The sequence below is a fragment of the Somniosus microcephalus genome, chromosome 33 (genome assembly GCF_052327205.1).
Source record: "Somniosus microcephalus isolate GS21.2 chromosome 33, FLI_Smic_1.0, whole genome shotgun sequence".
NCBI classification, from domain to species: Eukaryota; Metazoa; Chordata; class Chondrichthyes; order Squaliformes; family Somniosidae; genus Somniosus; species Somniosus microcephalus.
Window position 1 is genome coordinate 19,233,501 of NC_141019.1, and position 23,337 is coordinate 19,256,837.

At 54.1% G+C, this 23,337-nt stretch overlaps 1 protein-coding gene across 4 annotated transcripts in view; it reads left to right on the forward strand.

Moving 5' to 3' along the window:
- The window catches only part of LOC147096985 (activin receptor type-1-like), a 184,864-nt gene that overhangs the window by 151,778 nt on the left and 9,749 nt on the right, over positions 1–23,337 (forward strand). For all 4 annotated transcript variants that reach the window (XM_085972694.1, XM_085972691.1, XM_085972693.1 and 1 more), the window contains one exon: positions 18,657–18,787. In XM_085972694.1, the coding sequence (XP_085828820.1) occupies positions 18,657–18,787 (131 nt within the window). The remainder of the gene's footprint in view (positions 1–18,656; positions 18,788–23,337) is intronic.

Below are 23,337 nucleotides of genomic sequence, written 5' to 3' on the forward strand. Positions count from 1 at the left end.
GACGTTTCCCCTGGCTGGGGAGTCCAGAACCAGGGATCACAGTCTCAGAATAAGGGGTCGGCCATTTAGGACTGAGATGAGGAGAAATTTCTTCACTCAGAGGGTGGTGAATCTTTGGAATTCTCTACCCCAGAGGGCTGTGGAGGCTCAGACGTTGAGTATATTCAAGACAGAGATCGATAGATTTTTGGATACTAAAGGAATCATGGGATATGGGGATAGTGCAGGAAAGTGGAGTTGAGGTAGAAGATCAGCCATGATCTTATTGAATAGCGGAGCAGGCTCGAGGGGCCAAATGGCCGACTCCTGCTCCTATTTCTTATGTTCTTATGAGACCCGGGCTAGCCTCTGAGGTCCTGGGACAGCAGAGGGAGCTGCCTTATCTGTCCCTTCTGCTGTCATTTCCCAGAGGTGGGGTCCTCCAGCAGGATGATCTGCGATCGGCATAAGAGAAGCCACAGGACACCACTGAGGAGTGTGAAAGCCTGACGTCAAGAGGCTGTCGAGCTGATCCCCCAGCCTGTCAAACAACAGCAGAGGGTCCCGACACACTCCTCCAAGATGGAACCTAAGGTCTCAATAGCCTCAGTCATGGTGTCCATGAGAGAGCCAAGTAGTTTGGGCTTGGTCCCTCTGCCCGAGAGAAGACCCCTGTAGGTGGCCGTGAAGTTGCCAGGTGCTCCAGGCTGCACTGGTGGTGGTGCAAATCCCTCCTCCATTACTGCTGAGAGGTTGGAGATGCTGCACATTCTCCAACAACCTCTGTGGGGTGTTCAGCGCAGTCTGAAAAAGGAAAGAACTTGCATTTATATAGCATCTTTTACGACATCAGGTCATCCAAAACACTTTACAGCCAATGAAGTACTTTTTGGAGTGTAGTCACTGTTGTAATGTAGGAAATGCGGCAGCCAATTTGCGCACAGCAAGCTCCCGCAAACAGCAATGTGATAATGACCGAATAATCTGTTTTAGTGATGTTGGTTGAGGGATAAATATTGGCCAGGACACCGGGGAGAACTCCCCTGCTCTTCTTCCAGTAGTGCCATGGGATCTTTTATGTTCACCCGAGAAGGCAGGCAGGGCCTCAGTTTAACATCCAAACGACGGCACCTCCGACAGTGCAGTGCCCTCTCAGTATGGCACAGGAGTGTCAGCCTAGATTATGTGCTCAGGTCTCTTGAGTTGGACTTGAACCCACGATCTTCTAGACTCAGAGGAATGAGCGCGCTACCCACCGAGCCATGGCTGACGCGCCAATGTCATGAAGACCCTTTGCTCATCGGTCAACTCCCTTCTGAAGGCCGGCTCGGTGGAGTATCAATCCCTGACCCATACGACGGGGGGGACCTCTGGCTGCTTTCTGTTCTTCAGCTACCACTTCCACATGCTCCTTGCCGCTTTTGATTGACACTTCACTTGAACTTCCTCCCTCAAAGTCACAAAATGCTCTGGGGCGCTTGGCGCTTGAAGCAGGTGGAGTGGGTGCTGCAACCTGTAGTGAACTGCTCAGGTGGTGGAACGACCGCGAGGTCCTGGTGCTTCATCCTCACCTATTGGGAATGGAAAAGGAAGAGGTGCTACTATGGTTTCAGGATGGAATGCCTTCTTAAAGCAGTAAGATACAAATATATTGTGGGCCATGCACACCTCTGCGTCACTGAGTGGTAGAAGAAAGAACCTTTCACACCCTCAGGATGTCCCAAAGCGCTTCCCAGCCAGTGAAGTCATTGTGAAGTGGAGTCACTGTGAGGTAGACAAACCGGCAGCCAATTTGCGCACAGCAAGCTCCCACAAACAGCAATGAGAGAAAGTGACCAGATAATCTGGGTTTTTTTTTAGCGATGTTGGTTGAGATGAGAATATTGGCCCAGGACACCGAGGAGAACTCCCCTGCTCTTCTTTGAATAGCACCATGGGATCTTTTACGCCCAGCTGAACAGGCAGATGTCTCACCCAAAACACGGTGCCGCCAACAATGCGGCACTCCCTCGGTACTGCACTGAAGTGTCGGCCTTTCCTGATGTACTTACTGCTACATTTTTGGGTCTTTTCTGCCCTTTGAACCCTAGATTCGTTGGCTCCTGTATCTTAGATCACTTCCATCGATGAGCCCCAACTCCCAATCGCTTTGAGAATATCTTCACTGGCCCTGATACCCCAAGATAGCTAACAGAATAACCTTCCTGTTAGTTATTGTAGCTGCAAGAATTATAGAGCATCACAACATTGGGCCTCATTTTAAGTTTAACCTATTAAGTGGATTTATTTAATAAAAGATGAACAAGCGAATAAATAACAGTAATATAACATATGTAGAAATCCTTTTATCTGGCTCCTTTAAAGGGAATCTAAATTCTAAGCTATTCTTTTATAAATAAAAAGATATCCCACTCCAGGGACTTGAGCATAAAATCTAGGCTGACAGTCCAGTGCAGTGCTGAGGGAGTGCTGCACTGTCGGAGGTGCCGTCCTTTGGATGAGACGTTAAACCGAGGCCCCGTCTGCTCTCTCGGGTGGATGTAAAAGCTCCCACGGCGCTATATCAAAGAAGAGCAGGGGAGTTCGCCCCGGTGTCCTGGGGCCAATATCTATCCCTCAACCTATAGCCCTAAAACAGATGATCTGGTCATTATCACATTGCTGTTTGTGGGAGCTTGCTGTGCGCAAATTGGCTGCCACGTTTCCCACATTACAACAGTGACTGCACTCCAAAAGTACTTCGTTAGCTGTAAAGCACTTTGGGACGTCCGGTGGTCGTGAAAGGCGCTATAGAAATGCAAGTCTTTCTTTTTCTTTTATAACAACAACTTGCATTTATATAGCACCTTCAACGTCCCAAGGCCCTTCATAGGAGCGTTATCAAACTAAACTTGACACCGAGCCACATGAGATATTGGGGCCGGTGACCAAAAGCTTGCTCAAAGAGGTCGGTTTTAAGGAGCATCTTAAAGGAGGAGAGAGAGGTAGAGAGGCGGAGAGGTTTAGGGAGGGCATTCCAGAGCTTAGGGAATACAGAGTGTTTCTTTTCTTCTTGGCTTATGTCTCATCAGCCCTGGCTCAGTGGGCAGCACCCTCGCCTCTGAGTCAGAAGGTTGTGGGTTCAAGTCCCACTCCAGGGACTTGTGCACAAAATCCAGGCTGACACTCCAGTGCAGTGCTGAGGGAGTGCTGCACTGTCAGAGGTGCCGTCTTTCAGATGAGACGTTAAACCGAGGCCCCGTCTGCCCTCTCAGGTGGACGTAAAAGATCCCACGGCACTATTTCGAAGAAGAGCAGGGGAGTTCTCCCTGGTGTCCTGGGCAATATTTATCCCTCAATCAACGTCACTAAAACAGATGATCTGCTCACTATCACTTGCTGTTTGTGGGAGCTTGCTGTGCGCAAATTGGCTGCCACGTTTCCTACATTACAACAGTGACTACACTCCAAAAAGTACTTCATTGGCTGTAAAGCGCTTTGGGACATCCTGAGGTCGTGAAAGACGCCATAGAAATGCAAGTCTTTTCTTTCTACCGTGGGAGCTGTGCTATTCCGAACTATATCTCTTGGAAGTTCCAATCTGACTCAGATTTAAGCAGCTGCAGCTCGTTAAATATCCTCAAAGACAGTTACAGGGACTTCCTGGATTTGAATGACTGTCAACCACATTCGAAAATAACTGGCTGTCACGCACTTAAACTAAACAATCTGGACGGCCTTGTCTTTGTTCGAAAGCTTTGCGGACAACCGATGAGACTTGCAACATTTCTATCAAGTTTAGCTTAGGACAGGAATGAAGCTCCTCGTGACTGGTGACGGAATTAAAGGGACCTCTCCCAAGCTAACGTTTGGTCACACTTCTCCGACACTCAGCTTCTCCTGCGAGGCCGCTGCTGGAGGGCCTCGTCAGAGGAGGTCCACTCAACCTGTGAGCTTTCCCGAATCAGAGGCCCGTTAACTTTCTTTGATGGGCTCCATGCTACGGCTTGTTATTAGTGTTGCAAACTCCATACCAGATAACCGATCGCTCATCTTTCCAGTACCTTGGCAGGAAGAATAAAGAAGCATATTATCTAAATGGTGAGAGATTGCAGAGCTCTGAGATGCAGAGGGGTCTGGGTGTCCTAGTGCATGAATCACAAAAGGTTAGTATGCAGGTGCAGCAAGTAATCAGGAAAACTAATAGAATGTCATCGTTTATTGCGAGGGGAATTGAATACAAAAGTAGGGAGGTTATGCTTCAGTTATACAGGGCATTGGTGAGACCACATCTGGAGCACTGTGTACAGTATTGGTCTCCTTGTTTAAGGAAGGATGTAAATGCGTTGGAAGCAGTTCAGAGAAGGTTTACCAGACTAATCCTGGAATGGGCGGGTTGTCTTATGAGGAAAGGTTGGACAGGCGAGGCTTGTATCCGCTGGAGTTTAGAAGAGTAAGAGGTGACTTGATTGAAACATATAAGATCCTGAGGGGTCTTAACAGGGTGGATGTGGAGAGGATGTTTCCTCTTGTGGGAGAATCTAGAACTAGGGGTCACTGTTTAAAAATAAGGGGTCGCCCATTTAAGACAGAGATGAGGAGAATTTTTTTCTCAGAGGGTCGTGAGTCTTTGGAACTCTCTTCCTCAGAGGGCGGTCGGTAGAAGCAGAGTCTTTGAATATTTTTAAGGCAGAGGTAGATAGGTTCTTGGTAAGCAAGGGGGTGAAAGGTTATCGGGAGTAGGTGGGAATGTGGAGTAATCAGATCAGCCATGATCTTATTGAATGGCGGAGCAGGCTCGAGGGGCCGAGTGGCCTACTCCTGCTCCTAATTCGTATGTTCATATACAGTCAGGAGACGGCTGCACACAGTCCACGCGTTCAATCTGCCTTTGTTGGAATGAAAGAAAAAAAAGACTTGCATTTCTACAGCGTCTTTCACGACCTCAGGATGTCCCAAAGCGCTTTACAGCCAATGAAGTTCCTTTGAAGTGTAGTCACTGTTGTAATGTAGGAAACGCGGCAGCCAATGTGCGCACAGGAAGCTCCCACAAACAGCAATGTGATCATGACCAGATGATCTGTTTTAGTGATGTTGTTTGAGGGGCAAATATTGGCTGGGACACCGGGGAGAACTCCCCTACTCTTCTTCGAAATAGTGCCATAGGATTATTTAGGTTCACCTGAGAGAGCAGACGGTGCCTCAGTTTAACGTCTCATCCGAAAGACGGCACCTTCGACGGTGCAGCACTCCCTCAGCACTGCATTGGAGTGTCGGCCTGGATTTTTGTGCTCAAGTCTCTGGAGTGGGACTTGAACCCACGACCTTCTGACTCAGAAGCGAGGGTGTTACCCACTGAGCCATGGCGGAAAGGTTGAGCAGTCCAGCTCTAACGAATGCGAGCAAGGGGGACAACCAGCGTGACGGCTCACCGCCCTGCACCAGCAGCACCCCTGAGAAGCACCCCTCACCCTCGTCTGCCCTCCCTTCACTGCTGTGCCACATAACATCCCACACTCCCTCATGCCCCTCACTCCTATCAATCTCAAAATGCCCGATTCTTAGCGTGAGGAGTGTTCACTCAGCGCTGCTCTGATTCACGTTGGTGGACTGGCTCCTGTAAAGAGAGCAGGGGACATTTATAAGTGCATTAGACTGAAATGATCTATCTGAAGGAGTGCCTTATGACACGACTTTATAGTAGAATCATGGAATCATAGTACAGTACAGACGGAGGCCATTCGGCCCATCGTGCCTGTGCCGGCTCTTTGAAAGAGCGATCCAATTAGTCCCACTCCCCCGCTCTTTCCCCATAACATCAACTTGTATTTATATAGCGCCTTTAATGTAGTAAAACGTCCCAAGGTACTTCACAGGAGTATTAAAAGACAAAAAATTTGACACCGAGCCACATAATAGAGATATTGGGCCAGAAATTCGCGGCCAAAGGCGTGAGTGCGCTCGGGGTACTCAAGCATCTGGCCGTTGGAAATGCCGGCGTTCAGCATGAACAGCGCATGCGGGGAACGCCGGCATTTCCAGACCTCGAGCGCGTGCGACTGCACGGGCAGCGCTTGCGCAGTGAACTTCATAGATTTCATTCATGAAATCCGTGAGGGTAAGTACTCAGAAGTTACACTTGAAAAAAGCAAGTGTAAAGTGGTTCATTGGCTGCGGAGGAAGAAACATTTTATCGTGGAGCTTCTGAAATGCAATATTTTTGTTTGGGAAAGGGAGGGAAGTTATTTTAAGAAATTTTAAGTAAGTTTTAAAGTTAAATTTTTTTTTTTTTTTTTTAAAAGGGTTTTCAGAACGGTAGGTAGAAGGAGCAATTGTGGCTGTGTGAATGGAATGTGAGAATGAGTTATGTATGTATGTCCACATATATTCCTTTACGTATATGTATGTATGTTTTATATTCCTTTACTAATGTGTATGAATGTATGTTTTTAATTATGATTTTCCAATAAGTTACTTTCTCTGAAAGTCATAATTAAATAATACATTCATACACATAAGTAAAGGAATATATACATAACACGCAAAGGAATATATACAGACATACATACTTTCAGAAGCTCCATGATAAGAAATATCTTCCTCCGCAGCCTCTGGAGCAACTGTACCCATGCTTTTTTCATGTGTAAGTTGTAAGGACTTGACCTCACTGAAAGCAGTAATGAAAGCGGCGAATTATACTGCGCACGCGCTGCCTGTGCAGTCGCACGCGTTCTGCCTCTGAACCCCTTCGTTCAGAGGACAGGAAATGCCGGTTTTCCCCAAAAGCACTGTGCATGCTGAAAACCGGCATTTCATCCGGCCAGATGCGTAAGTACCCCGACTGTACTCGCGCAGTTGGAAGGGAATTACTGGGCCAACATTTTACATGTCATTAAAATGAAAAATTTAACAATTGCACGACTTGCCCCCTCGCATCTGCGACTGAGGGTCCAAGGAGGTGCATTGCGCAAGAGGTCATCATCGTACGTATCCTCACACTGTTCCCTTTGGGGAACTGTATGAAGTGGTGGAAGGATTTATGGCCGTGATTAACGCTCATTCCGTGACCGTAACCATCTTTGAACCAGCCATTAGGGTGGTTAGTCCTATGGCGGGAGGGTTTTACGGGCTCCCACAACCCATCTGAGGGGGGGGGGGCCACCAACACCCACGGACGCAAGTATCCCGCTGGATGTCCACCCAGAATTTAAAGTTGGAACTCCGACTCCACTTGCCGGGACTGTCTGGAGTGGGGTTCAAAACCCTACTCCTTCTGGCCCAGCGGCGGGGATGCTTACTGCTACGCAAAAGGCCCACTCCGCACAAAAGGTGACACCCATATGTTTCCTGTGCCTTTTCCCTCCCCGTGACTGGAGCCCTATGCTGCCATTTCACGTTGCTAATCGGATTGGGCCTTTGTCATAGCGGTAGGATCCCCGCCGCTGGGCCAGATCAGGGTAGGGTTTCGAACCCCGCTCCAGACAGTCCCGGCAAGTGGAGTCGGAGCTCCGGCTCTAAATTCTGGGTTGACATCCAGTGGGATATTTGCGTCCGTGGGTGTGGGTGGCCCCCCCTCCTTGTATAGCTTGTGGGAGCCCGTAAAACCCTCCCGCCATAGGACTAACCGCCCTAATGCCTGGTTCAAAGATGGTTATGGTCACGGAATGAGCGTTAATCATGGCCATAAATCCTTCCACCACTTCATACAGTTCCCCAAAGGGAACAGTGTGAAGACACGTATGACGACGACATTGCTAAATAAATAAATGGAATTTAAAAAATTCTTTTAGGGCTTTTAAAAGTCTTTAAATTGCTTTAATTCTGTTTAAAACTACTTCAGATTACTCAAAATAATGTAAACATTTAAAAAAGTTTATAAAAGTTACCAAAATCTTCAAAAAACTTCCAAAAACCTATTTAAACTGCTGCTTTGCATGTAAAAATGCTTAGCAGTTGACAGAAACATTGGGGGCGTGTCCAGTGAAACTGAGACCTCAAGGGGCGTGTCTCACTTGCACTGCACGCTCCTGGCTTCGCGCTGGCTGCACGCCTGGGCGGCGTGACGTCATACGCTGCCCGGGATTCTTCTTCTGGAAACACCAATTCCAGGCGTCCCTGGAGCTGATCGGCAGTAGCGCGGGGTAAGTGCAGAAACGGGGCTGCAAGCCCCGTTCACCAATTTCTGGCCCATTATGGCAGGTGACCAAAAGCTTGGTCAACGAAGCAGGTTTTAAGGAGCGTCTTAAAGGAAGAAAGAGGTTTAGGGAGGGAATTCCAGAGCTTAGGGCCCAGGCAGCTGAAGGCTCGGCCACCAATGGTGGGGCAAAGGAAATCGGGGATGTTCAAGAGGGCAGAATTGGAGGAGCGCAGCGATCTTGGAGGGTTGTAGGGCTAGAGGAGATTACAGGGATAGGGAGGGACGAAGCCATGGAGCGATTTGAACACGAGGAGAATTTTAAAATCGAGGGGGTTGTGGGGCTGGAGGAGATTACAGAGATAGGGAGGGGCGAGGCCATGGAGGGATTTGAACAAAAGGATGAGAATTTTGAAATCGAGGCGCTGCTTAACCGGGAGCCAATGTAGGTCAGCGAGCACAGGGGTGATGGGCGAACGGGACTTGGTGCGAGTTAGGACATGGGCAGCCCTCAAATTTTTCCTCGTCAAGAATTTCTCCAGTTCCCTTTTAAAAGTTACCATTGAATCTGCTTCCACCGCCCTTTCATGCAACCGATCGTAACTACTGCACAAAACTCTTCTAGCTAGACCGTGTTTGTCTATATTTGTTCAAACCATCAAGAAAGCTTATTTTGGAGGGGGGGGAAAAGGTTACACTTTCACACTTCAACAATTCATTATTACTTTTGAAAATAATGCTCACTAAAGCTGTTACACTCAGTGTGAGAGCGTAGAAAGATCAATTGTACCTGTTATGCAAATCAGAAAGCCAGAATATTGTGCATATAGAGTCAAGTCTTCACCTGACATTCTCACAGACGCAGTCTCCTGCAGAGAGACACTCAGATAGCGATCGGGAGCAGGAACCCTCAACTGAATTCTCCCCTACCCAAGGCAAAGAGCACTGAGACCTATGGCAGCAGCCACCCCCCCACTCCCCTCCCTGCCCCGGCCTCAACCCCCTCCTGCTGCCCTCACTGCAGAGAAGCTAACTCCCAGAGATTGGATCTGTAATCACCGTGTATGGCTCAGTTCCACACGGAGCAGTGCGTTTGCCAACCCAGCCATTAGGGGGCGCTCTTTGCTTAGCTTTTGGTAAAGGCCTCCGGAAAATGTCGCGCAAGGGAGCCTGCTGCCAAAAAGACTGCAGGAATATCTTTAACAGCCTTTGGCTTATCTTTGTGCTGATTTGCGTTCAGCTGCCTGGGCCCTGAGCTCTGGAATTCCCTCCCTAAACCTCTCCGCCTCTCTCTCCTCCTTTAAGACACTCCTTAAAACGTATCTTGTTGACCAATGTCCCAATATCTCCTTCTGTGGCTCGGTGTCAAATTTTGTTTGATAACGCTCCTGTGAAGCACCTTGGGACGTTTTAATCCTTAAAGGTGCTATATCAATGCAAGTTGTTGTTGTTTAATAATTCATTTCAAACAGCAAGCGATGATGAAATCGTCGAGGGAACTGGCTTGGATGTGTTACCGAGGGCAACAGTGCAAGGGGCAAAGGTCAGAGATGAAGCAAGGTGTTTTGTTAGGTGTGTCACGCCAACTCTACATCCCGGGTGAAGGCCTGAAATCCAATTGCTTTGTCTTGGGAGGAGAATCTAAGGAATTACTAGACCTGGATCAGCCCTGGTATAAGTGACACTGGGGGTTTAAGTCTCAGGCCAGACACAGGTGGGCACCTACCATATAGAAGAAGGAAGCAAGCAAACCCCTTCGTATGTTCTCCATACGTGTGGTGCTAGTATAGGGTGACCATATTTTCTAAACCGAATCCGGGGACACACAGGGTCGTCGTCGTACGTGTCTTCACACTGTTCCCTTTGGGGAACTGCATGAAGTGGTGGAAGGATTTCTGGCCATGATTAACGCTCCTTCGGGGACCGTAACCATCTTCGTACCAGCCATTAGGGTGGTTAGTCCTATGGCGGGAGGGTTTTACGGGCTCCCACAACCCATACGAGGGGGGGGCCACCCACACCCACGGACGCAAGTATCCCGCTGGATGTCAACCCAGGATTTAGAGCCAGAGCTCCGACTCCACTTGCCGGGACTGTCTGGAGCGGGGTTCGAAACCCTACGCCTTCTGGCCCAGCGGCGGGGATGCTACCGCTACGCCAAAGACCCACTCCACACACAGGGTGGGAGCACAGCAAAGTGGCCAGGACGGAAAACGTAGGTAGCACAGTGTGGCGAGGCAAAATTTTTTAGCAGCCTATAATTTAACAGTTGCAGATAAACACTACAAATGCAGAACAAATGTGCATATAATTACCGCAGGTGTGACGTCGCACTATTGAAGCGCATTCAGACACCTGGCCCACCGACCACCCCACCCGCCACCCCGTGACTGAGGTCACACCTGACCCCTCCCACTCGCCTCAGGGTCAGAAGGTTGTGGGTTCAAGTCACACTCCAGAGACTTGAGCACATAAAGCTAGGCTGACACTCCCAGTGCAGTGCTGAGGCAGTGCTGCACTGTCGGAGATGCCGTCTTTCGGATGAGACGTTAAACCGAGGCCCCGTCTGCTCTCTGAGCAGGGGAGTTCTCCCCGGTGTCCTGGGGCCAATATTTATCCCTCAATCAACAAAACAAAAACAGGTGATCTGGTCATTATCACATTGCTGTTTGTGGGAGCTTGCTGTGCGCAAATTGGCTGCCATGTTTCCCACATTACAACAGTGACTACACTCCAAAAAGTACTTAATTGGCTGTAAAGCACTTTGAGACGTCCGGTGGTTGTGAAAGGCGCTATAGAAATGTGAGTCTTTCTTTCTTCTTTCTTTCAGTGACTGAGGTCACACCTGACCCCCCCCTCCCACCTCACAGTGTCTAGGGTAAGCAGTCACTCTCCTTCCCCCGGTGACTGTGCCCGGGCCCTATCCCGCAGTCACTGCCTCACCCGCTCCGGTTGCCGTGCTCCCAGGTACTTCCAGCACGACAGTCCAGCAGCACCAGCCCGACCGGAAACTCAGAGAACAACCAGCCCGGGCAGAGAAAGACCGCCCGGTCACACATGTGCAGTGGGTCTCTCTGGCCGTTGTACAAGTTGTTGTTCAATTTAACCTTAGAGCCACAAACTGACAGCCCAGGGGGTACACTCACTGCCCAGGAGGGTACACTCACTGCCCGGGGGGGACACTCACTGCCCAGGGGGGACACTCACTGCCCAGGGGGGACACTCACTGCACAGGGGGACACTCACTGCACAGGGGGGACACTCACTGCACAGGGGGGACACTCACTGCACAGGGGGACACTCACTGCCCAGGGGGGGACACTCACTGCCCAGGGGGGGACACTCACTGCCCAGGGGGGGACACTCACTGCACAGGGGGGACACTCACTGCACAGGGGGACACTCACTGCACAGGGGGGACACTCACTGCACAGGGGGACACTCACTGCCCGGGGGGGACACTCACTGCCCGGGGGGGACACTCACTGCCCGGGGGGGACACTCACTGCACAGGGGGACACTCACTGCCCAGGGGGGACACTCACTGCCCAGCGGGTAAACTCACTGCCCTGGGGGTACACTCACTGCCCAGGGGGGGACACTCACTGCCCAGCGGGTAAACTCACTGCCCTGGGGGTACACTCAATGCCCAGGGGGTACACTCACTGCCCAGTGGGGACACTCACTGCCCAGGGGGGACACTCACTGCCCAGGGGGGACACTCACTGCCCAGGGGGGACACTCACTGCCCAGGGGGGACACTCACTGCCCAGGGGGGACACTCACTGCCCCGGGGGGGACACTCACTGCCCCGGGGGGGACACTCACTGCCCCGGGGGGGACACTCACTGCCCCGGGGGGGACACTCACTGCCCAGGGGGGACACTCACTGCCCAGGGGACACTCACTGCCCAGGGGGGACACTCACTGCCCGGGGGGGACACTCACTGCCCGGGGGGGACACTCACTGCCCGGGGGGGACACTCACTGCCCAGGGGGGACACTCACTGCCCAGGGGGGGACACTCACTGCCCAGGGGGGACACTCACTGCCCAGGGGGGGACACTCACTGCCCAGGGGGGGACACTCACTGCCCAGGGGGGACACTCACTGCCCAGGGGGGACACTCACTGCCCAGGGGGGACACTCACTGCCCAGGGGGGACACTCACTGCCCGGGGGGGACACTCACTGCCCGGGGGGGACACTCACTGCCCGGGGGGGACACTCACTGCCCGGGGGGGACACTCACTGCACAGGGGGGGACACTCACTGCCCAGGGGGGGACACTCACTGCCCAGGGGGGGACATTCACTGCCCAGGGGGGGACACTCACTGCCCAGGGGGGGACACTCACTGCCCAGGGGGGGACATTCACTGCCCCGGGGGGGACATTCACTGCCCCGGGGGGACACTCACTGCCCCGGGGGGGACACTCACTGCCCAGGGGGGGACACTCACTGCCCAGGGGGGACACTCACTGCCCAGGGGGGACACTCACTGCCCAGGGGGGGACACTCACTGCCCAGGGGGGGACACTCACTGCCCAGGGGGGACACTCACTGCCCCGGGGGGGACACTCACTGCCCAGGGGGGGACACTCACTGCCCAGGGGGGGACACTCACTGCACAGGGGGGACACTCACTGCCCGGGGGGGTCACTCACTGCCCAGGGGGGACACTCACTGCCCCGGGGGGGACACTCACTGCCCAGGGGGGACACTCACTGCCCGGGGGGTTCACTCACTGCCCCGGGGGGGACACTCACTTCCCAGGGGGGACACTCACTGCCCAGGGGGGACACTCACTGCCCGGGGGGGACACTCACTGCCCAGGGGGGGACACTCACTGCCCAGGGGGGACACTCACTGCCCGGGGGGGGACACTCACTGCCCAGGGGTACACTCACTGCCCAGGGGGGGGACACTCACTGCCCAGGGGGTACACTCACTGCCCGGGGGGGGACACTCACTGCCCAGGGGGGGTACACTCACTGCCCAGGGGTACACTCACTGCCCGGGGGTACACTCACTGCCCAGGGGGACACTCACTGCCCGGGGGGGGCGGGGGGGACACTCACTGCCCGGGGGGGGACACTCACTGCCCAGGGGGACACTCACTGCCCGGGGGGGGGGGGGACACTCACTGCCCCGGGGCGGCGGGGGGGGACACTCACTGCCCGGGGGGGGACACTCACTGCCCGGGGGGGGGACACTCACTGCCCGGGGGGGGACACTCACTGCCCGGGGGGGGACACTCACTGCCCGGGGGGGGGGACACTCACTGCCCGGGGGGGGACACTCACTGCCCGGGGGGGGGACACTCACTGCCCGGGGGGGGGACACTCACTGCCCAGGGGGACACTCACTGCCCCGGGGGGGGGGGGGGGGGACACTCACTGCCCGGGGGGGACACTCACTGCCCAGGGGGGACACTCACTGCCCAGGGGGGACACTCACTGCCCTGGGGGGGACACTCACTGCCCGGGGGGGACACTCACTACCCCGGGGGGGGGACACTCACTGCCCAGGGGGGGACACTCACTGCCCCGGGGGGGACACTCACTGCCCGGGGGGGGTCACTCACTGCCCAGGGGGGGACACTCACTGCCCAGGGGGGACACTCACTGCCCCGGGGGGGACACTCACTGCCCAGGGGGGGACACTCACTGCCCAGGGGGGACACTCACTGCCCAGGGGGGGACACTCACTGCCCAGGGGGGACACTCACTGCCCAGGGGGGACACTCACTGCCCAGGGGGGGACACTCACTGCCCAGGGGGGACACTCACTGCCCAGGGGGGGACACTCACTGCCCAGGGGGGACACTCACTGCCCAGGGGGGACACTCACTGCCCGGGGGGGACACTCACTGCCCAGGGGGGGACACTCACTGCCCCGGGGGGGACACTCACTGCCCAGGGGGGGACACTCACTGCCCCGGGGGGGACACTCACTTCCCAGGGGGGACACTCACTGCCCAGGGGGGGACACTCACTGCCCAGGGGGGACACTCACTGCCCAGGGGGGGACACTCACTGCCCAGGGGGGGACACTCACTGCCCCGGGGGGGACACTCACTTCCCAGGGGGGACACTCACTGCCCAGGGGGGGACACTCACTGCCCAGGGGGGACACTCACTGCCCAGGGGGGACACTCACTGCCCAGGGGGGACACTCACTGCCCAGGGGGGACACTCACTGCCCCGGGGGGGACACTCACTGCCCAGGGGGGACACTCACTGCCCGGGGGGTTCACTCACTGCCCCGGGGGGGACACTCACTTCCCAGGGGGGACACTCACTGCCCAGGGGGGACACTCACTGCCCGGGGGGGACACTCACTGCCCAGGGGGGGACACTCACTGCCCAGGGGGGACACTCACTGCCCGGGGGGGGACACTCACTGCCCAGGGGTACACTCACTGCCCAGGGGGGGGACACTCACTGCCCAGGGGGTACACTCACTGCCCGGGGGGGGACACTCACTGCCCAGGGGTACACTCACTGCCCAGGGGGGGGACACTCACTGCCCAGGGGGTACACTCACTGCCCGGGGGGGGACACTCACTGCCCAGGGGGGGTACACTCACTGCCCAGGGGTACACTCACTGCCCGGGGGTACACTCACTGCCCAGGGGGACACTCACTGCCCGGGGGGGGCGGGGGGGACACTCACTGCCCGGGGGGGGACACTCACTGCCCAGGGGGACACTCACTGCCCGGGGGGGGGGTGGACACTCACTGCCCCGGGGCGGCGGGGGGGGACACTCACTGCCCGGGGGGGGACACTCACTGCCCGGGGGGGGGACACTCACTGCCCGGGGGGGGGACACTCACTGCCCGGGGGGGGACACTCACTGCCCGGGGGGGGGACACTCACTGCCCGGGGGGGGGACACTCACTGCCCAGGGGGACACTCACTGCCCTGGGGGGGGGGGGGGGGGACACTCACTGCCCGGGGGGGACACTCACTGCCCAGGGGGGACACTCACTGCCCGGGGGGGGGGGGACACTCACTGCCCCGGGGGGGGGACACTCACTGCCCGGGGGGGGACACTCACTGCCCTGGGGGGGACACTCACTGCCCGGGGGGGGACACTCACTGCCCTGGGGGGACACTCACTGCCCGGGGGGGGACACTCACTGCCCAGGGGGACACTCACTGCCCGGGGGGGGGGGGGGGGACACTCACTGCCCCGGGGCGGCGGGGGGGGACACTCACTGCCCGGGGGGGGACACTCACTGCCCGGGGGGGGGACACTCACTGCCCGGGGGGGGGACACTCACTGCCCGGGGGGGGACACTCACTGCCCGGGGGGGGGACACTCACTGCCCGGGGGGGGACACTCACTGCCCGGGGGGGGGACACTCACTGCCCAGGGGGACACTCACTGCCCCGGGGGGGGGGGGGGGGGGACACTCACTGCCCGGGGGGGACACTCACTGCCCAGGGGGGACACTCACTGCCCGGGGGGGGGGGGACACTCACTGCCCCGGGGGGGGGACACTCACTGCCCGGGGGGGGACACTCACTGCCCTGGGGGGGACACTCACTGCCCGGGGGGGGACACTCACTGCCCTGGGGGGACACTCACTGCCCGGGGGGGGACACTCACTGCCCTGGGGGGACACTCACTGCCCGGGGGGGGGGGACACTCACTGCCCAGGGGGGGACACTCACTGCCCTGGGGGGACACTCACTGCCCCAGGGGGGACACTCACTGCCCGGGGGGGGACACTCACTGCCCTGGGGGGACACTCACTGCCCCGGGGGGGACACTCACTGCCCAGGGGACACTCACTGCCCAGGGGGGGACACTCACTGCCCTGGGGGGACACTCACTGCCCAGGGGGGACACTCACTGCCCCGGGGGGGGACACTCACTGCCCCGGGGGGGACACTCACTGCCCAGGGGGGACACTCACTGCCCCGGGGGGGGGACACTCACTGCCCAGGGGGGACACTCACTGCCCGGGGGGGGGGGACACTCACTGCCCAGGGGGGACACTCACTGCCCAGGGGGGTACAGTCACTGCCCAGGGGGGTACAGTCACTGCCCAGGGGGGTACAGTCACTGCCCAGGGGGGTACAGTCACTGCCCAGGGGGGGACACTCACTGCCCTGGGGGGGACACTCACTGCCCAGGGGGGGACACTCACTGCCCAGGGGGGACACTCACTGCCCAGGGGGGACACTCACTGCCCAGGGGTACACTTCGGGGACGAGTTTTGTGAACCAGGGACACTCTTTGCCTGGCGACACAGTACCTTATCTGGGGACTGTCCCCGGAAAATGAGGACGTATGACTCTGGTCCCTCATCCAAGTTGCCATTCATGTGCGAGCCCATACAGTAAGTTGTTGGGCGGGTATTGAAGCTGCAACTGCTTATCAGGCTGAATGTAGAACCAAAGAAATTCTTTTGGAAACGGGAGGCCAAACATAGAGAGATAGTTTCCTGATAGAATTCCCTTGTGAAGAATTTTTCTGTCAATACTTGGTTCCTAGGAATCTGTGAGTGTTTTTAATGAGTTTTTGGTTGGGTTTTTGTTCGAGACGGGTAATATGGCTTCTCCTCTTCCCTATGAACCTAGTAACAGGAGGAGGCCATTCAGCCCCTCGAGCCTGCTCCACCCTTCAGTGAGATCATGGCTGATCTGCGACCTAACTCCATCTACCCGCCTTTGCCCCATATCCCTTAATACCTTTGGTTAACAAAAATCTATCAATCTCAGATTTTAAATTAACAATTGATCTAGCATCAAGAGAGTTCTAAACTTCTACCACCCTTTGTGTGTCGAAGTGTTTCCTAATTTCACTCCTGAAAGGTCTGAATCTAATTATTAGACTCTGCCCCCTAGTCCTAGACTCCCTTCCAGTTTTCTCCACCCTCCTCTCCCGAAGGTGTTGATTCGTCGCTGGGCTAAGGTTCCGCAGGTGCCGCCGGCCCTCCAGTAACTCGCTCGAGTGGATAGTCAAGCGTGGGGGCGTCGCTGCTCGGCCGGATCCTGGTCTCGGCCAGCAGTTAAGAGCAGGAACTCTGGCTTTGATTGTCCTTCCCTCCAGGCCAGAAACACGGCGGGCACTTCTAGAACCACTGCTGCTGTTCAACCTGAGGAATAAAACCAAAAAAAGCCCTTGCGTTTAAACAGCGTCTTATCAGAAACAACTCAACGCACTTTGCGTACGACGCTGTGGATATTGGTGGCAGCCATTTTGCAAGGTCCCAAAACAGAGGGAATTGACCAGGGGGCATAGTTTCAAGGTAAGGGGCAGGAGGTTTAGAGGGAAAACTTTTTCACCCAGAGGGTGGTTGGAATCTGGAACTCACTGCCTGAAAGGGTGGTAGAGGCAGGAACCCTCAACATTCAAGAAGCATTTAGATGAGCACTTGATAGCATACAAGGCTACGGACCAAGTGCTGGAAAATGGGATTAGAATAGATAGGGCTTGATGGCTGGCGCGGACACGATGGGCCGAAGGGCCTCTTTCTGTGCTGTATAACTCTATGACTCTAATATGTTGTCTTGCTCGAAGGAGGAATGTTGACTAGGACACCACGAGAACTCTCTGATCTTCTACAGATAGTGCCATGAGATGTTTTTAGCACCAATCTGAACCAAGCAGACAGGGCCTCAGTTCAACCTATCAACTGAATGACGGCACCTCTGCCAATGCAGCACTCTCTCTGCGCTGCACTGGAAAGTCGGCCTAGATTATGTGGGTTCCAGTCCTGGAATGGGAGCTCAAAAACTCACCCCCTTCTGACTCAGAGGTAGAAGGTGCCATCACCTGAGACAAGCAACCTCTTGGCAGGCGAGCAGGTCACACAGCACAGAGGAGCTCAGTGAGAGCTGTGTTTCACAGAGAGGCTGGGATATGAGGGAACATAATGACAGGGGCTGTGGTAGATCAGCAAGGGTTTCAGCCGTGGCTCAGTGAGTGGCACTCTCACCTCCAAGTCAGAAGGTTGTGGGTTCAAGTCCCACTCCAGAGACTTGAGCACAAAATCCAGGCTGACACTCCAGTGCAGTGCTGAGGGAGTGCTGCACTGCCGGAGGTGTTGTCTTTCAGATGAGACGTTAAACCAAGGCCCCCGTCTGCCCCCTCAGGTGGATGTAAAAGATCCCATGGGCACTATTTCGAAGAAGAGCAGGGGAGTTCTTCCTGGTGTTCTGGCCAATATTTATCCCTCAACCAACATCACGAAAACAGATTATTGTGTCATTATCTCAAAGCTGTTTGTGGGATCTTGCTGTGCGCACGCTGGCTGCCGCGTTTCCCACATTACAACAGTTGACTGCACATCCAAAAAAAAGTGCTTCATTGGCTGTGAAGCGCTTTGGGGCGTCCTGAGGTGGTAAAAGGCGCTGGAGAAATTCAAGTCTTTTTATAAGTGCTCTTGTGAGGGTAACTGCATTTAATGAGGTGACCTGCTATTGAATTCATGACTGGCGGGTTTGCTGAACATTACTGATGCAGCTAATTATTCACAGGATGAGCGCGGAGATCAGTTTTCAGGAGACGTTTGAAGCCACTCTGATTGTTCCTTGCATTGAATACAGGAATCACAGAAGAGTACAAACCTCCATTTTATGACATGGTTCCCACTGACCCCAGCTTTGAGGACATGAGGAAAGTCGTCTGCACTGATCAACAGAGACCCAACATTCCCAACAGATGGTTCTCCGATCCGGTATGCACCTGTTTATTTTGCTATTCCCTGTTTTAAAGGGGCCTCGTTGCCTTGGTAAAGGGTAAAGTCCAGCTTGTAAACAGAAGTCCACAATGACATAATTGGTGACTCTGTAACATCAACAACTCGCCTCTGAGTCCGAAGGTCGTGGGTTCAAGTCCCACTCCAGAGACTTGAGCACAAAATCCAGGCTGACACTCCAGTGCAGTGCTGAGGGAGTGCTGCACTGTCCGAGGTGCCGTCTTTCGGATGAGACGTTAAACCGAGGCCCCGTCTGCTCTCTCAGGTGGACGTAAAAGATCCCGTGGCACTATTTCGAAGAAGAGCAGGGGAGTTATCCCCGGTGTCCTGGACAATATTTATCCCTCAACCAATATAACAAAAACAGATGATCTGGTCATTATCACATTGCTGTTTGTGGGCGCTTGCTGTGCGCAAATTGGTTGCCGTGTTTCCTACATTACAACAGTGACTGCACTTCAAAGGTACTTCATTGACTGTAAAGCGCTTTGAGACATCCTGAGGTCGTGAAAGGCGCTATAGAAATGCAAGTCTTTCTTTGCATTCATATAGCACCTTTAACGTAGTAAAACATCCCAGGGTGCTTCACAGGAGCGATTATCAGACAAAAATTGACACCGAGCCACAAAAGGAGACATTACGGCAGATGACAAAAAACTTGATCAAAGAGGTGGGTTTTAAGGAGCATCTTAAAGGAGGAGAGAGAGGTAGCGAGGCGGAGAGGTTTAGGGAGGGAATTCCAGAGCTTAGGGCCCAGGCAGCTGAAGGCACGGTCGCCAATGGTGGGGCAAAGGAAATCGGGGATGTTCAAGAGGCCAGAATTGGTGGAGCGCAGCGATCTTGGAGGGTTGTAGGGCTAGAGGAGATTACAGGGATAGGGAGGGACAAAGCCATGGAGCGATTTGAACACGAGGAGAATTTTAAAATCGATGCATTGTCGGAGCGCAGCCAATGTAGGTCAGCGAGCACAGGGGTGATGGGTGAACGGGACTTGGTGCGAGTTAGGACACAGGGCAACAGAGTTTTGGATGAGCTCACGTTTACAAAGGTTGCACGGCGGGAGGCCGGCCAGGACAGCATTGGAATAGTCCAGTCTGAAAGTAACAAAGGCATGGATGAGGGTGACAGCAGGTGATGGGCTGAGGCAGGGGTGGAGACTGGCGATGTTACAGAGTTGGAAGTAGGCGATCTTAGTAATAAGAACATAAGAACATAAGAAATAGGAGCAGGAGTCGGCCATTTGGCCCCTCGAGCCTGCTCCGCCATTCAATAAGATCATGGCTGATCTTCTACCACATCTCCAGTTTCCTGCACTATCCCCATATCCCTCGATTCCTTTAATATTCAAAAATCTATCGATCTCTGTCTTGAATATACTCAATGACTGAGCCTCCACAGCCCTCTGGGGTAGAGGATTCCAAAGATTCACCACCCTCTGAGTGAAGAAATCTCTCCTCATCTCAGACCTGATGGAGAGGATATGGGGTCAGAAGCTCAGCACAGGGTCAGATCGGCTGCCGAGGTTGCAAACAGTCGGTTCAGCCTCAGACTGTGGCCATTGTGTCACCGATCTGTCACTAAAAATTGTCTCTTTTCATTGAAAGTTTATTCACAAATTAAAAGAAAGAAAGACTTGCATTTTCTATAGCGCCTTTCACAGCCTCAGGACGTCCCAAAGCGCTTTACAGCCAATGAAGTACTTTTGAAGTGTAGTCACTGTTGTAATGTAGGAAACACAGCAGCCAATTTGCGAACAGCAAGCTCCCACTAACAGCAATGTGATCATTTGTTTTTTAGTGAGGTTGGTTGAGGGATAAATATCAGCCAGCACACTGGGGATAAATCCCCTGCTCTTCTTCAAAATAGTGCCGTGGGATCTTTTACGTCCACCTGAGAGAGCAGACGCGGCCTCGGTTTAATGGCTCATCGAAAGACGGCATCTCTGACACCGCAGCACTCCCTCAGTGTCAGCCTAGATTTTATGCTCAAGTCTCTGGAGTGGGACTATGAACCCACAGAGGTGAGAGTGCCACCCACTGAGTCACGGACTGACAGCAAATTAAGATTATAATGTCAGGTAAAAATGTAAGCATTTATCACCTCTATGTCAACATTGGCTATTCCTGGATTTGTCAGAGCTTGCTCTCCCTCACTGTCCCAGCCACGAATCGTGTCACCTCCCCCCCTCAGAAACCACACAACAGGCCCTTCAACACGTCTCAATTAGCTTTCCTCTCCAATTCCATCTCCTCCTTTCCCGTCGGGGAAGCATTCCATGGGCTGCCTCCTTCCTGCCCCGCACTCAACAGGCCATTCTTCATGCATCCCCGCGCAGCCGGTTTGCACCAATCTCCGCCTGCCCGGACTTTTCAGCAGGGGTCACTGGCTAGGAATTGGGAGTGAGAATCCTGGATGATCCGAGGAGGGCTGAGACCAATTGTAGCGCCCTAATGCTGTCCCTGAGATCAGCTCGCTCAGTACAGACTGGGAATCGAACCCACGACCTCACTAGCTCTGATTACTAGGTGTCTTCTTCTTAAGCAGTCTCTCGGGACCGAGGATGACTTGCTTCCACACTAAAAATGAGTTCTCAGGTGACCGATGAGTCCAATGCGGGACCTACAGTCTCTGTCACAGGTGGGGCAGATGATGGTTGAAGGGGCGGGTGGGTGGGGTGCTTGGGTTGACGTGCGCTCCTTGCGCTGCCTGCGCTTGGCTTCCGCTTGCTCCCGGCAAAGAGACTCGAGGTGTTCGGCTCCTTCCCGAATGCTTCTCCTCCACTTTGTGCGGTCTTGGGCCAGGGATTCCCAGGTGTCAGTGGGGATTGTAGTGTCCGTGTGTAGATGAAGACAGGAGTTGGTTCATAGGTATTTACTAAGCAAGTCTGGGGGGGTTCTAAAGGATATACACAATACACAGGCTTATATAGCCCAAGTGGCAATTACCGGCATTACGCACACCTGGGGCTCTTAAAGGCACATACACCACAATTGCTCTTAAAGGCACATACACCACAATTCCTCCCCTTCTAACTAACTAGTACATCATATTTTAAGTAATTATTAATTACATGTTATATGCAAAATAATATACATTGCTGTATTAATTAATTATAAGTTAGTCTCTCAGGAGGCTTCCTGACTCGGTCTGGATAACGCCTCGGGGGTGTAGTAGTTTCTGGTGGTGTAGTAGGTTCTTCTGGCAAGGCTGATTCGGCTTGAAGGCCAGTGTCGGGTTCATCGGGTTCCAGTATCACCGGATCGGAGGTAGATATGGGTATCTCTACTTCATCGTTAGATGTATAGCGTGGTGGTGTAGGTTGTCCCTTTTCGGATGACTTGATGATTTGGTCAGCATGGCGCCTTATTATGCTTTCTCCGATGTCCACGGTATACATCAGTGGTCCTAGTCGTGTGCAGATAGTTCCAGGCTGCCATTTCTCGGTACGGTAGTCCCGGGCCAAAACCGGTTGGCCTATCTGGAAGGCCCTAGTTGGCCTTTCATTCATGCCCTGAAACTGCCGGTTCTCCACGTCCCTTCGGATGTTGGGCTTGACCAAATCCAGCCGGCATCTTAGGTTTCTATTGTAGAACATCATGGCGGGAGTTTGGTTTGTAACCATATGTGTTGCATTCCTATATGCAAATAAGAAGTTATCCACCTTGTGCTGAAGTTTTATGTCTTCATTACCCATGGCTTTATGGCCTTCTTAAAGGTCTGGACAAACCTTTCAGCCAATCCATTGGTGGCGGGATGGTATGGGGCAGACGTGTAGTGCTTTACCCCATTGTTCTTTAAGAACTTTCTGAATTCTTCGGACACAAATTGCGGTCCATTATCAGAACATATCTGTTCCGGCAGCCCATTCCTGGCAAATGTGGTCCTTAATACTGTGATGGTTTTTTCCGTGGTGGTGGAGGACATCTTTATTACCTCCGGCCACTTGGAGTGTGCATCAACTGCGATTAAGAACATTGAGTCCATAAATGGACCAGCAAAGTCGATGTGCACCCTTTGCCAGGGAGATGAGGGCCACTCCCATGGATGTAGAGGGGCCTGTGGCGGAGCATTTTGGACCTTCTGGCATCCTAGGCAGCTCTTGGTCATGTCTTCGATGTCTCCATCGATACCTGGCCACCATACAAACGCCCTAGCTAGGTTCTTCATTTTCACTCCACCCAGATGCCCCTCGTGAAGCTCCTTTAGCACTTTATCCTGGAGTTTGGGTGGAATCACCACTCTGGATCCACACATCAAGGTTCCTCGGCACACTGACAGCTGTTCTCTTCTTTGTGAGAATGCTGGCAACAGTGGCTCGCCATGTGCTGGCCATCCCTTCATTGTTAAATCGTAGACCCGTGAGAGAGTAGGGTCATTTCTGGTCTCCCTTTCAATGGCAGAATTTGTCACCGGTAGACATTCCACTATGGTAGAGTGGAATATCTCTACTGGGTCTACTGTAGGTGCCTCTTCTATCGTTGGCAACGGCAGGCGCGATAAACCGTCAGCATTCCCATGCTGTTTTGACC